General features: G+C 41.4%; 1 protein-coding gene across 1 annotated transcript; it reads right to left on the bottom strand.

Annotated features, from left to right (window-relative positions):
* Nucleotides 1-8,672: 8,672 nt before the first annotated feature.
* Nucleotides 8,673-10,268, bottom strand: RPS29 (ribosomal protein S29). Its single transcript, XM_081107289.1, has 3 exons — nucleotides 10,104-10,268; nucleotides 9,788-9,887; nucleotides 8,673-8,774 (listed from the first exon to the last, which is right to left on the bottom strand). The coding sequence occupies exons 1-3, from the start codon at nucleotides 10,163-10,165 to the stop codon at nucleotides 8,766-8,768; spliced, it is 171 nt and encodes a 56-aa protein (XP_080963415.1). The 5' UTR covers nucleotides 10,166-10,268; the 3' UTR covers nucleotides 8,673-8,765.
* Between the last annotated feature and the right edge of the window lie 3,454 nt (nucleotides 10,269-13,722).

Genomic DNA, 13,722 nt, shown 5'->3' with positions numbered 1-13,722 from the left:
AATCAACTTTCAATGATCAATTGTAATGGAAGAGATAAATATAAAATAATCAGATACGCAATGTGGCCTGTCAGGAAAAAATCAGGGAAGACTGAAATGAATCAAAAAATTGCTGGGTAGAAAAAAAAACACATAGCTGGTGTTTTCAATGGGACATCTATGTTGTTTACAGCACTCCTTTCTGGGTTATCTGATATGGGGTTAGCTATGGGGTTTTGTTACCTTTGCTCTATTCATAAATCTGTAAATAATTGATAGCAGTACAAAGAATTCTTGTCTACAGATATGCAAATCAATTCTGCCTACTGGAGGCACAAAAGATTTCCTTCCACCCATAGAAAAAGCCACTTAGTTTGCATCCATTTGTAAACTTATTGCATGGCCTATTTGTGCCTCTGCACTTTGAACTGATTATAATATCTTACTTGTTCTCTCAATTAATTAGTTATACCTGTAAGAGTCATGAATTACCGTGGTTTTTTTTTTAATTATCCTATAAGAGAACTTAATTTCTTTCCAGGAAGTTTGGGAGAAGACTGGAAAAACCAGTTAGCAGGAGGAAAAGGGCCATATGTCCCTTTGGATTTCTCCAAACTCTGAGACTCAGTCTAAAAGAGAGGCAGCACAACTTTCTAGCCAGGTTTTTAGACTCAGGTCTGAGCCACATACTAGTAAGCCTGAGTGTCATTGAAGGGAGACATGCAGGCCCAAGGATCCCTTTGATCTCCTAGTTCCCTGATTAAACCAGCGGGGAAGAATCATGCCTTTTTCCAGCACTATCAGCAACCTCAGATACTACATTATAGACAAACTAGTGGCCTGATGCACAAATTCGTGCACATTGAAAGGAAGTTAATTAGAAGAAATATTTTAATATTGCTATTTGCCCTTTCTCTATAATAGAGGTGTCAACCAAATTCATGATCAACAATGACAGATTGGAACACACACATGTAATTGGTGCCAGTGAGAGCTTTAAAAAACCTATAATGAAGGACCCAAGTAAGAAGCAATCATTGTCATAATATGCTCCCTTGGTAACAAAGAAGCTAGGAAACTCAGGAATCAGGTAATGAAGACTCCCAGCCATGTAGAAAACTTTAAAAGAAACTGTGTTTACAGCTCCTAGGGCACTTGAAACTAAAGAGAAAATAAACAAATGGGACTTCATCAAAATAAAAAGCTTCTGCACAGCAAAAGAAACCATCAACAAAACAACAAGAAAACCCACTGTGTGGGAAAACATATTTGCCAATGTCATATCTGATAAGGGCCTAATCTCCAAAATTTATAGGGAACTCATACAACTCAACAAAAGGAAGATAAACAATCCAATCAAAAAGTGGGCAAAGGACCTAAATAGACACCTTTCAAAAGAGGACATTCAGAAAGCCAAGAGACGTATGAAAACATGCTCAAAGTCACTAATCATCCGAGAGATGCAAATCAAAACAACAATGAGGTATCATCTCACACCTGTCAGACTGGCTATCATCAACAAATCAACAAACGACAAGTGCTGGAGAGGATGTGGAGAAAAAGGATCACTTGTGCACTGCTGGTGGGAATGCAGACTGGTGCAGCCACTATGGAAGACAGTATGGAGTTTCCTTAAAAAACTGAAAATGGAACTCCCATTTGACCCTGTGATCCCACTTCTAGGAATATATCCCAAGAAACCAGAAACACCAATCAGAAAGGATATATGCACCCCTATGTTCATAGCAGCACAATTCACCATAGCTAAGATCTGGAAACAGCCTAAGTGCCCATCAGTAGATGAATGGATTAGAAAACTGTGGTACATCTACACGATGGAATACTATGCTGCTGTAAAAAGGAAGGAACTCTTACCATTTGCAACGTCATGGATGGAACTGGAGAGCATTATGCTAAGTGAAATAAGCCAGTCAATGAAGGAAAAATACCACATGATCTCACTCATTCATGGATAATAGAGACCATTATAAACTTTTGAACAATAATAGATACAGAGGCAGAGCTGCCTCAAACAGATTGTCAAACTGCAGCAGGAAGGCAGGGGAGGGTTGGGGGGCAGGAGGTAGGGGGGTAAGAGATCAACTAAAGGACTTGTATGCATGCATATAAGCATAACCAATGGACATAAGACACTGGGGGATAGGGGAGGCTGGGGACTGTCTAGGGCGGGGTGATAAAATGGACACATATGTAATACCCTTTGTAATACTTTAAGCAATAAAAAAAAAAAAAAAGAAAGAAACTGTGTTTAAGGTGATTACCTACCAAAAAATCTCCCCCAAAAAGTTCCAAATATGAATTTATTTTCACAAACCCTTTTCTGTTCTGATGACTGACTACTGTGCTAGATGTGTCCACACTTAATCTTCATGAATGGTAACAGGAGTTAATTAGCACAGAAGGACGAACAGATGCATGTGTCATCATAAAATGGGATTTGTGGATATGTGAAGAGAAAACAAGGTAAACCAGACTAAGTCTATGAACTTAAACTATCTAGATTGCCAAAAAACAGGTTCTATTCCTTATTTTTGAGCTTTTATTGATTTGTCTGTGCTGCCATGAATGCTTACTACTCTGTCAACTAGTCCTTTAATATACTCTTTTTTTAAATATGTTATTTAAAGTATTGCATGTCTCCTTTTTCCCCCGATTAATGCACACACACACACACCCCCCAGCCACTCCCACTGAGGGCAAGCTACTATGTTCTTTTTATTATTTAGGAAATAAAACTTCCTTTAGCATTAACATATTATTTTTCATGGGCAACTGTTAGTTTTAGTAACCTACATATCCGGTTCCCTGGAAAATCTTATTGATTTTTCTAGCCCCTACAGTTAATGCTTGATGTTTGGCAATAGAGGCTCAGCAAGTCTATACAGGGGAGCTGTTTACACATTCAGCATAATTATCATTGGGTTTATAATGTGCATAAGGCTACTAGTACTTACACTCTTACAGCTTTATTAAACAAAACTACAACATCTAGAACCATAAACACACCTACAGTGGTCCTATTCTGAAACCTGGATTACGCGCAGTAGGAAGTTACGAAGGCAGCCTCTGGAATCCATATGGACCTGCCCTAGAATGTATTCAGAAAGATCAGTGGGATCCTGCTTTATGAGGCTGAGAATCCAAGCAGAAAGGCCGCATTTTTCTCATAACACTGGCCTCTCTCTCCTCCCTTCCTCCCAGACCTCAGCAACTCTAGTCTCTGTCAGTGAAATTCACTCCTCCCCTTCTTTTGTGTTAACGCTATTGTGTTACTATGTTAAGGCTAGTGAATTACTAAAGGTTTTACAATAAAACAGCTTAGTGGCAGCCTGCTGGGCTGACCAAGTGAGCTAAGGATCTCAAAAACAGTCAGGAGTCACCCGTGGAAAAACGTAAAGGTCTGAGAAAGGACTCTGGAAAAGTGACCAGATGGTATATGTCCAGAGGTGAAGGGGATTTTGATCATTGTGACCCAGAGCACAGCTTCCTGAAATGTGTCCTTTGGACTTGGGATGAGATTCCACTTCAGGTCCATACATGCCAGTGACATTCAGAGCCAGAGACGTTTCAGTCCTTGCCCGAAGTCCAGTGGTTCTCAGACTATACAGGCAAGCAGAGATCTGTTTGTAAGCAGATAGGTGTCCAGGAGATAAGGAGGCTGATAGAACAACTGGGTGGGGGCAGGGGGCGGTGATGAAGTGGGAAAGGCATTGTGGTTCTACAGGTCTTCAATTCAAGCCAGAAAATCCAGCATTTGCTTGCAAATCAAATCAGCTCAAGGGAGTGTCACCACTGACCAAAGGATTTTTAATTTTAAAAAAGTCAGTCCTAACTTGTATTACCAATATACTGAACCTTTAATTTTCTAGATCAGCGGTTCTCAACCTGTGGGTCGCGACCTCTTTGGCGATCAAATGACCCTTTCACAGGGGTCGCCTAAGACGATCCTGCATATCAGATATTTACATTACGATTCATAACAGTAGCAACATTACAGTTATGAAGTAGCAAAGAAAATAATTTTATGGTTGGGTCACAACATGAGGAACTGTATTTAAAGGGCCAGAAGGTTGAGAACCACTGTTCTAGATTAACCCTTGAGAAACATCTAGTAGCGCAGCCTTCTCTTTCTTTTTTCAACTCTTGTGGATATTGAGGAAATACACATTGTTGCACCCTTCATCATAACCCTAGAAGGGCTCTGCTCTACTTACCCAAAAGCCTAGATCTCTAAGGCACCAATTATTAAAGACAGTTTTCTACAAGAACTATTTTCTAAGCAGAGGTTGTGCAAAGCAGACAGCTTTAAAACTGTCAAGGGCATTAGCCATGGAGGTAGCTGTCAAAGGCCAGGGTCTCTGAACTTTCTGTAATGGTGAAAGAGGGCCCATAAAAAAATGAAGTACTGATGCCCAACTAAATTCAATTCATTACCAAATCTGCTCATTTATTCATTCAGCAAGTTTTACTGCATGCCTGCCCTGTGAAACGCTGTCAGGCACTCTCAGGATTCAAACAGTGGAATTAATTCAGAGACCACCAAAGATGGCTCTAAATCAAGCATGTCAAACTCAAAGGCTAGCATGGGCCAAATAAACAAGGTTTAAGTTTATGTGGGCCGAAAAAAACAAAAGCTTCAATTTTCATACAAATGTAGGTTTATTTCAATAGAGACATGATGAATACAAAGGGCTGAAATAAATGAGTAATCATTAACATAAATAGAACATTTTAATGAAAATTAATATTTTTTCTTGAACATTAACTTACCAGACACTGAATAACTGCATAAATTAATAAGTGTAACGCAAATAAACCTATTTTTCTTGTTCCCCAAAAGCGAAATATTTCCTGTTGCACACACCAAACAAGTCAGTCCAAGACTAATGATGTGACAATCGGCTGCTAAAATATCCGTTGCTAGTATTAGTGGAAAGAAATGGTGCGCCTGCGTGTAAGTCATGTAAGGGAAATGAATGCAACACGATTATAGTAATCAGTCAGCAAATGTTGTAGTTCATTATTAATAATTATGTATAACAGGATATTGCAAAAATTAAGTTACGAAATTTTTATTAAAACATTTCTTACATACCGTTATATTGGCTAGAATATTCGTTGTGGGCCACACGCAGCCTGCGATCTGCGAGTTTGACATGCTTGCTCTAAATCATGTCTTATGAGGAACAGCTGAAATAATCAGGAAGTTAGCCTGAAATAAGATTATGGGAGAACATGAGAGCCGTCGTGCCTAAATACCTAAACTTTATTCTTATGGAAAATACATTAGACTTGTTTTGTACAGGACCACTTAAAATATCAATGGGTGAAAACCAGTGGAAGGAAATCATAGCAATGCTAAGAACACACTTGCGAATAGAGCAATCTAAGAACTGTTGGCAGAGGAGCAGAAGCCTAATTAGCAATACTGGTACCTGGGACACGCTATTTTATAGTCACTGCATACCGTACCCCTAAATAAATCTCAGCTGACTACTGCAAATCAAATCACCAGTAATTGTATCACTTCAAGGGAATCACTGATAACACACCAGCAGGGTGTTTTTCTGTGCATTCTTTTAACAGTGAAATTGTACTACATACACAATTTTCCATTTTTTTAAAATTATTTCTCTAAGCTATTTTGTAGACTACCAGTATTTACTAAAGCTTTCCCTAGTTGTTGGACATTTACAATTTAATGGCAATAACAGTTCTCAAAGCACACTACCTTGGTTCAATCTCAGACTATGCTATCCTGGGAGAGTTATTCTTTGTGCCCCATTTGTAAAATGGGGTTATAGCTGAGTTGCATTAAAGCTATTCAAGTAAAGCAGTTAACAGTGCCTAGCACAGAGCATGCACTCAAAAAACTTAACCAATATAGGTAAAAGCCTAAAAATCTGTGGAGAAAAATTTTGACTTAGAAACAAATCAGGATTACTGGGTGTCTTTCATGGAAAATAAAGCTTTGTCTAGCACAATCCTGGGGTGGGTGGGGACTCTGACCTTAGTGTTTGAGCTGTTTTACAACTTCGAAAGTTGTACATAAATGATTTTCTTTTTTTTCTTTGGTAGAAAAATAAACAATAATTTATAGACTGCAGCAAAAACACAGAACAGTGAAACAAGAAAGGCTTAGAAGCAACAGGAGAGTCAAACCTAGGCTGGCCGCTTTGGCTCACTGGAAAGTCCGAGAAAAAGGCCCTTGGAGATAGGTTCAGGGGGGTTAGCATGAGATGAGCCGCTGCCCACCGCTCCCCTGGTGAGGGGTCCCTTGGAGTTTAGAAAATATATGCCAGTGAGGGAGGGGGAGAGGGAAAAGAATGGCAAGTGTATGCTCCCTGGAGGGTGAGCCCATAAATGATTCTTGTCCAGACACCCAAATTCTGTCTGGTAGATAGTAACTTAATTATCTCCCCTGCCGAAAAAGCCAATTTTAAATGTACAGTGGGGCCTTGACTTACGAGTTTAATTCGTTCCGTGACGGAGCTCGTAACTCAAATTACTCCTATGTCAAATCATAAAGTGAACGAGTGAGACACGTGATGCTGGGCTGATGTGGCGTTCACTGTGATGCTCGCTGCGCCAACTAGCAGTGGGGTATCTAAAGCTGGCTCGTAACCCGAATTTTAGCTCGCAACTCAAAGCAAAAAATCGGCCGAGAGACAGCTCTTATCTCGAAAAACTCATTAGTCGGGATACTCGTAAGTCAAGGCCCCACTGTACTTGTAAATTCATTTCCACATCCCTGATTCACATATTGTGGTGCTTTGAACTCGCCTTTAAACGAATTGAAACATCTTACTGGTTAATCAATGAGCTAAATAAAATCTTTGACAGGGCAAGTCCTTTAGGGTCCCATTCAGCCCTAATTTATTAATTCAAGGGACCCAAGAATAAGACTCTATGTTCCAATGGTTGCTATAATATTTTGCCATCAACACTCAACATTTACTAGGTAATTTAATTCAACTCAACAAATGAGGACCTACTATTAATATACAAGGCATCATGCTCTATGTTGTGAATATGGAAACCAGTTCCTGCCTTCCCACTACCACCATATACACAAAGCCAGGGCATGCTGTTTTCCCTTCCACATATTCCCTCAGGTAACACACAATTCTTACAGCATTTACAGAGCCATTCTAGATCAGTGAGTTCATCCAAAGCTCTCATACCCAAATCAAACACAACTGGGAACATTTACCTAAATCACTGGATATGTAAACCTCTGAATTTCTCAATTTTGTTTTGCCTAGCTGACCAGCTTCTCACCCGCCCTACCAGCAAGATCAGCTCCATTCCAATACCAGAAGCCTTACTCCATCTTCAGCCTCTTCTGCGAATATTCTTCCCACCCCCTTACCCACTGAGCCCTCGATCTTCCATTCCTGGGACTCAGTATAAGGCACGGAGGTGGCTTTCCTTTGAAGCTCCAGTGTTCCTAACTTCCATACGCTCCTTCAAAGGCCCTAGAAGGTACACAGTAATGTGTTGCCAGGCTCTCAATTTTGCAGATTTAACTGCAACTGGTTAAGATGTTTATTCCCCACTCCAGCTTCCTCACTTTCAAATGACATTATAGCAATTGTATCAGAGGCACTCACACTTGATCACTTCCTGCTTGGCTTCTAGTATGCCACTTCTTTTGGTCTATGTTGCTGAATCCCACCTATTCTCGGAGTAACTCAGGAACAATCCTCTTTTCCATGTATTTACTCCCTCGACTTTAGGGCTTAGATCTCACCTAGTCACAGGATGAGATCCCAGAATACCAGATACTAACTCATTTTGAGGACAACCACAAGTTGCAGCTCCAATCCCAAGCTCCCATGGATTCAAGAATTTATATCAAAGCATACCTGAGAACTCTACATAGATATCTAGTTCAAGCTTTAAACTTATTTTGCCCCAAACTGAACTATTAACCCTCCTTCCCTTCCCTCAAACCCAATTTTCAGTCCCAACTCAATCGCAATTCTTGCCTTCCAGGTGCTCTGGCACCAAAACCCTTGGAGGCATTTTTCGTTTCACCCACATCCATCTTCTCAAGTCACTGTTCTTGACTACCTTAATCACTCCCTTTTATCCAAGACAAGATCACTTGCCTAAACTATTCCAATAGCCTTGTTTCCGTTTCCACTTGTATCCCACTAAAATCTATTTCGCCCACAAAATTTAATGAACCTTAAAAAAAAGTTCATAGCACTCTAATCTGTTCACCAAATGCAACTTTATCTCCAATTACCCAACCATGCCCTACAAACTCAACAATTCCGAATTTCCAGCTTCTCACTCTGTTCCAGCCACAGCTTTGCTGTTCCCAGAGCTCCAAAATTCTCCCCCCTCCCCATAGGACCTATACTTATTTCTGCCTAAAAGTTCCTAGCCTACCAGGCATGGCTTCTCAGTAAATGACTGTAATTCAATTTTATACAACCTCCACCCTCACCCCTCCCACATGCTCAGAAATTACTGTTTTTCTCAGCAATTACACATTTGGCATCTGTAACCATTGCCCCCTTTTGCATACAATTGTTTTGGGAAATTTACAAGCTATCCTGTATTATCCCAAAAACTAGGACTACCACCTCTGGGCAAATGCCGGAGCAGATTTTAGTGATAGATTTTTGCAATCACGTGACTGCTCCATTCACACAAAAACACTCATATTTGAAGGTTTTTATTTTATTTTATGTACAAAGAGATAGCATTCTGTCATAAGGTAGATGTCTTGAACGACCCATTCATGGAAGTTCTTAGTCCAACTGAAAAAAAAAAAAGCAGACAGAAAATGAATTAATTCAAACGCTTTAAGTATCCACTTTACTCACAAAAACTGGCTCATTATATTAGAACTAGAGGCGTGATGCATGAAATATGTGCAAGAGTAGGCCTTCCCCTGGCTGCTGGCACCAGCTACCCTCTGGCACCCAAGACCCAGGACCCGGTCTTCCCTCGCAGGCCCAGCTTCATCCAGAAGGTCGTCCCATATTACGCTTTTATTATTATTACAGATGATGCCTACTACAAGCTGTTCGTTCCACAAACCTCAACAAGTACACTTCGACTGTGAATTTCATAATTGGTATTCTCACTTCTTCCCTAAAAGATAACTTACCACTAGAGAAACACTACTATAAGCTAGGGAACAGGCCTGAGTTCATTATCTCATTCGAGTTATTTGAAATTCCACATTAACACCAAGCACATAGTGGTCAAGGGTAAAAGTCTAAGCTAAGACACTGTGTCTCTGCCACAAAGACCTCACATTAACAATTTATACTTACCATACTACTTACTATGTGACTAGTTTTCATCTAAAAAAAAAAACCCAACTCCCAGTAACTGATTGGCAGGAGTTAAGCTTCACATATACATGAACTAATATTGGTAGCGCCCAGTTTATTCTTCACAGGCAGAAACTGAGCTGTAAGATGTCATCTGGCTCCAAATCTCAAGCTCACTGCAGAACAGAATCCTATGCAACATTCCAGGGCAGCAGTCAGCACACACATACACGTGTGTAGGCACAATTAAAGACAGCTGCCACCCAAATGCAGTGGTTCTGAAAAGTGCATGTGATCCAGCATGATACACGGCACTAGACCTGGCAGAGCTGGGCCTCAGCCTCCCGATGCTGTGAACCTGGCCGCCGAACTCCCAGGTGTCACCGCCGCCCTCTCACTAAAGCCGAGCGCGCCGGCGGCCGGCTGCTCACGGCGGCGACCCGGTCGCACACTCGCCGCGCAGACACAGGACGGCGCCGGCGGACGCGTACCTTAATGAAGCCGATGTCCTTCGCGTACTGACGGAAACACTGGCGGCACATGTTGAGGCCGTACTTCCGGATCAGACCGTGGCGGTTTGAGCAGACGCGGCTGTAGGAAGAGAGATGGCATTACGGCAGGCCGCAGAAGAGAAAGGGGCCCGCGCTCGGGAGGCCCCCATCCGGCCCGCCGCCCTCCCCGAGGCCTGAAATGGCGGCAGCCCGGCTCCGATCGGTCTCCCCGCAACGCGCCGCCTGCGAGTTCTACACTCGGCTTCAAGCAACGCCCCAGAACAAACCTTCTCTAAAACCACATTCTCTTTCTTACCAAGAGCGAGAGCCTTGGCCGAATTTCCTCGGATGGCTCCAGTACAGTTGCTGGTGACCCATCTTGCTCACTCTGTAGCAACGAGGCAAAAGGAAAGAGCCAGCCGACGCATGCGTTCTTGATATTTTGGGGACTGTCTCCCAGAATGCAGTGCTGACAAACCACGCATGCGCGATGTCTACGCCCTCACAGCGGTGACGTCACCCGCGCTCAGCCTCTAAGGCCGTTTCGCGCCGCCAGCCAGCGCCGGGCGCGGTGGCGCGCGCCTGTAGTCCCAGCTACTCGGGAGGCTGAGGCTGGAGGATCGCTTGAGCCCAGGAGTTCTGGGCTGTAGTGCGCTATGCCGATCGGGTGTCCGCACTAAGTTCGGCATCAATATGGTGACCTCCCGGGAGCGGGGGGCCACCAGGTTGCCTAAGGAGGGGTGAACCGGCCCAGGTCGGAGACGGAGCAGGTCAAAGCTCCCGTGCTGATCAGTAGTGGGATCGCGCCTGTGAATAGCCACTGCACTCCAGCCTGGGCAACATAGCGAGACCCCGTCTCTTTTGAGCCCCTTAAGAAATGTAATAGTGATAACCATTGCCTTTTCATTGCCTGAACTCTTAATAACTTTTTAATTTTTTTCTTTTAATTAAAATTTTACACTTGGTTGCCTCAACTCAGCACTGACTCCTACTGGGATAAATTATAAAATAACTTCAAGTCAGCTGTAATGATTAGAAGTCAACACTAGGAGTATCTATTTTGTTAAACAGAGTATGTCTTCAGCTGTTTTTGTAATTGGCATACTCCTCCTAGAAATACCCCTACACCATTAAAGAAAAATGATGTCAGACTTACTGTTTGATATCTACATGGAGTTGATTGAGTTTAAACCGAGAAATAAGTAAACGTGAAATGTACATGGCTTTGGCCAGATGATTTAGTAACAAAAAAACTAGTGAAAAACAAATGCCACCTGATAATCTGCTGAAAACTGTCTATAGCCACACGATCATTTATAATGTCTCCAGATAAACTTAAAACTGTATATACAGGCTCTGGAGTCATAAAGCATTAACATTAGCCTATAAACTGTACCACAGGGTATAATAATCCAGGAAACTTTCACACATAAACTCATATTAGAACTGAAATACAACACTTAAAGGTTGTATTTCTTCAGGATTCTGGTGGGATGCCCCTCCCAATCATCAAATTCGGCACTCATTACATAATGAAGGAAGGGAGCAAATCAGAGATTTAAAAGCCAGATATGAATTGATTCCTGCCCTTAAAGCTTGCAGGTGTGATAGAAACAAGATTGTCTGAAAGCCCTTTCTTCCATTTTCAACTTTTGTGAGTCAATGACTTGTATACAGCTAAGTAAGTAGAACATTCTTTATTCAACAGTCGACGTGCTAATGGAGTACAAGAGGAGCCAAGAAGAGAGAAATTAATTCTAGCTTGATGCATTTAAGGGTCCTCTGACAAAAACCTTGAAGAGTGGGGTCTCTACAGACAGCATTTGATGAAGGGAATGCCTGGTGAAAGGAAGTTGAGCCAAAGAATGCAGTTGAAAAAGACTTGGAGAAAGTGAACAGCTTTTGTGTAACTAACTAGAGTGGATGATAAACAAAAAAAAAGCCTAGTGGTAGATAAGACTGAAAAGGTATTTTATTTTAAAGTCTGATGGTGGAGGGTCAAGTGTCAAGCTTCTATAGTTTTCCTGGAATTTCTATCAGTCATTGATGTTTAGTTAACAGAATCAATGTGCCTCTCAAAAGCTAATCTATCATTTGCCCACCTATTCTGTATACTCCTCTCAGGCTTTACCTCGTTGGCTTCAGTAAAAGATAACAATGGTTCTGAGATCAATTCCATAAATATTTTCAACACTCATATATAATCATTTGGGCTCAGAGATGTGAACTCATTTAAAAGAAAAAAAGGAGGAATAAGAACCAATTAATTACACTTGAATAATCTGTTAAACTATCTTAATATTCAAGTAGTTTTTAATGTTTTCTCTGGTCTTGAAAGTTGTTCTTAATGGAGATATTACTAAACTGCAGTTGAGAAGTTGTACTTCCTCTCATTTTTAAGATAATATAGCACATCACAACCAATGGAATTATAAATTTATTTTTTCAATAAGGAAGCTGAGAGTACAGTTTTAAAAGTCCATTTCAACCAAGTGCCTATAACGAGTTTATAGCTCCTAATACTCTTGAATTTGGCTTTTAAACACTTTTTTATAAGCATTTTTTTCCTAATACAATACTTTATGGGTTTGGTTCTATTTTTTTTAATACAATGAAATGCAAAATAAAAGAAAAAGATGTGCCATAATCTTCTTGCCCAGATAATCCCTATTAATATTTTTTTTAAAAAAAACTCATAAGATTAAAATAACAGTACAGAGTATAGACATTATTTTTTAATGTAAGCAAATTGGACTGATCTGCATGTTAAGACACTATTATGCAAGATAACTCCTGTTTCCACCCTCAAATTACTTTCACAATCATTTGGTATTATATAAGCAAAATTTCATAGTTTAAAGGTCTGCATCTTTCTTGAATTATCTTCAATTTCACAAGTTTTAGGAATAGAATCGTACCTTTTCTCTAAACATGTAAAATCAATTTTATTATGAACAAGGTCTAAGATATATTTTTTGCATGTTTGACTATTACAATAATATGATACTTCAGCTTCATCAGCCAGCTCTTTCCAGCTGGTGAGAATGAATGAAAGTCCAACGTTTAATAGTCTGTATAGCCATACATTTCACCAGATATTGATATTTTAATGAACTATATGCTCTAAACTAAAATATGCATACATACATACAAAAATATATTTTTAAAGGTAAATCTCACCTGGCCAGCATGGCTCAGTGGTTGAGTGATGATCTATGAACCAAGAGGTCATGGTTCAATTCCCAGTCCGGGCACAAGCCCAGGTTGTGGTCTTGATCCCTGGTGTGGGGCATGCAGGTGGCAGCCAATCAACAATTCTCTCTTATTGACTAGAGGCCCGTGCACAAAAATTTGTGCACTCGGGGAGCATCCCCCAGCCCAGCCTGCCCCCTCTAACAGTCTGGGAGCCCTCACAGGATGTCCTACTGATGTCCCTGTGGGGAGCGGGCCTAAGCCACAGTCTTGCCTCCCTCTATGGAAGGCAACTGGCCCATCAGGTATATAGATACTTTCTGAAGGCAGCACAGACTCCTTCCTTATTTCTTTCCTCTGCGGTTGGAGAATAGGGGACTAAAAGGTGGACACAGAACTGTGGCCAGGCTTGGGGCTCTTGTAGGCACCAGAAAGAAGGAGCGGGCTGGGGAAAGTCTAGACACGGATTTCTTCAATTGTCCTCCCTTCCTCTGGGCCCCTCGCTCTGTTCTCCCCTTGTCGTGGTGGACGCTTGGGCCTTGGACTGACAGGAGCCCAGCAACGGTGGAGTTCAGCCCCCTCACTTCTCATCTGAACATACAACCGCCTCACACTCCAAGTGGAACTGTTTCCAAGTGGCTAAAGTGCTGGCAATTCATGTCTCCCGGCCCTTCCCCTCTCAGGTTTCCAGTTGCAAACTTCACCAAGACACCGAAGCAACTCTGCCCTGGTAGTTCTGCACC

Source organism: Myotis nattereri, assembly GCF_964212035.1.
Source record: "Myotis nattereri genome assembly, chromosome: 1".
NCBI classification, from domain to species: Eukaryota; Metazoa; Chordata; class Mammalia; order Chiroptera; family Vespertilionidae; genus Myotis; species Myotis nattereri.
The sequence above is the reverse complement of the archived record's forward strand: the minus strand, read 5'-3'. Positions and strand labels throughout refer to the sequence as shown.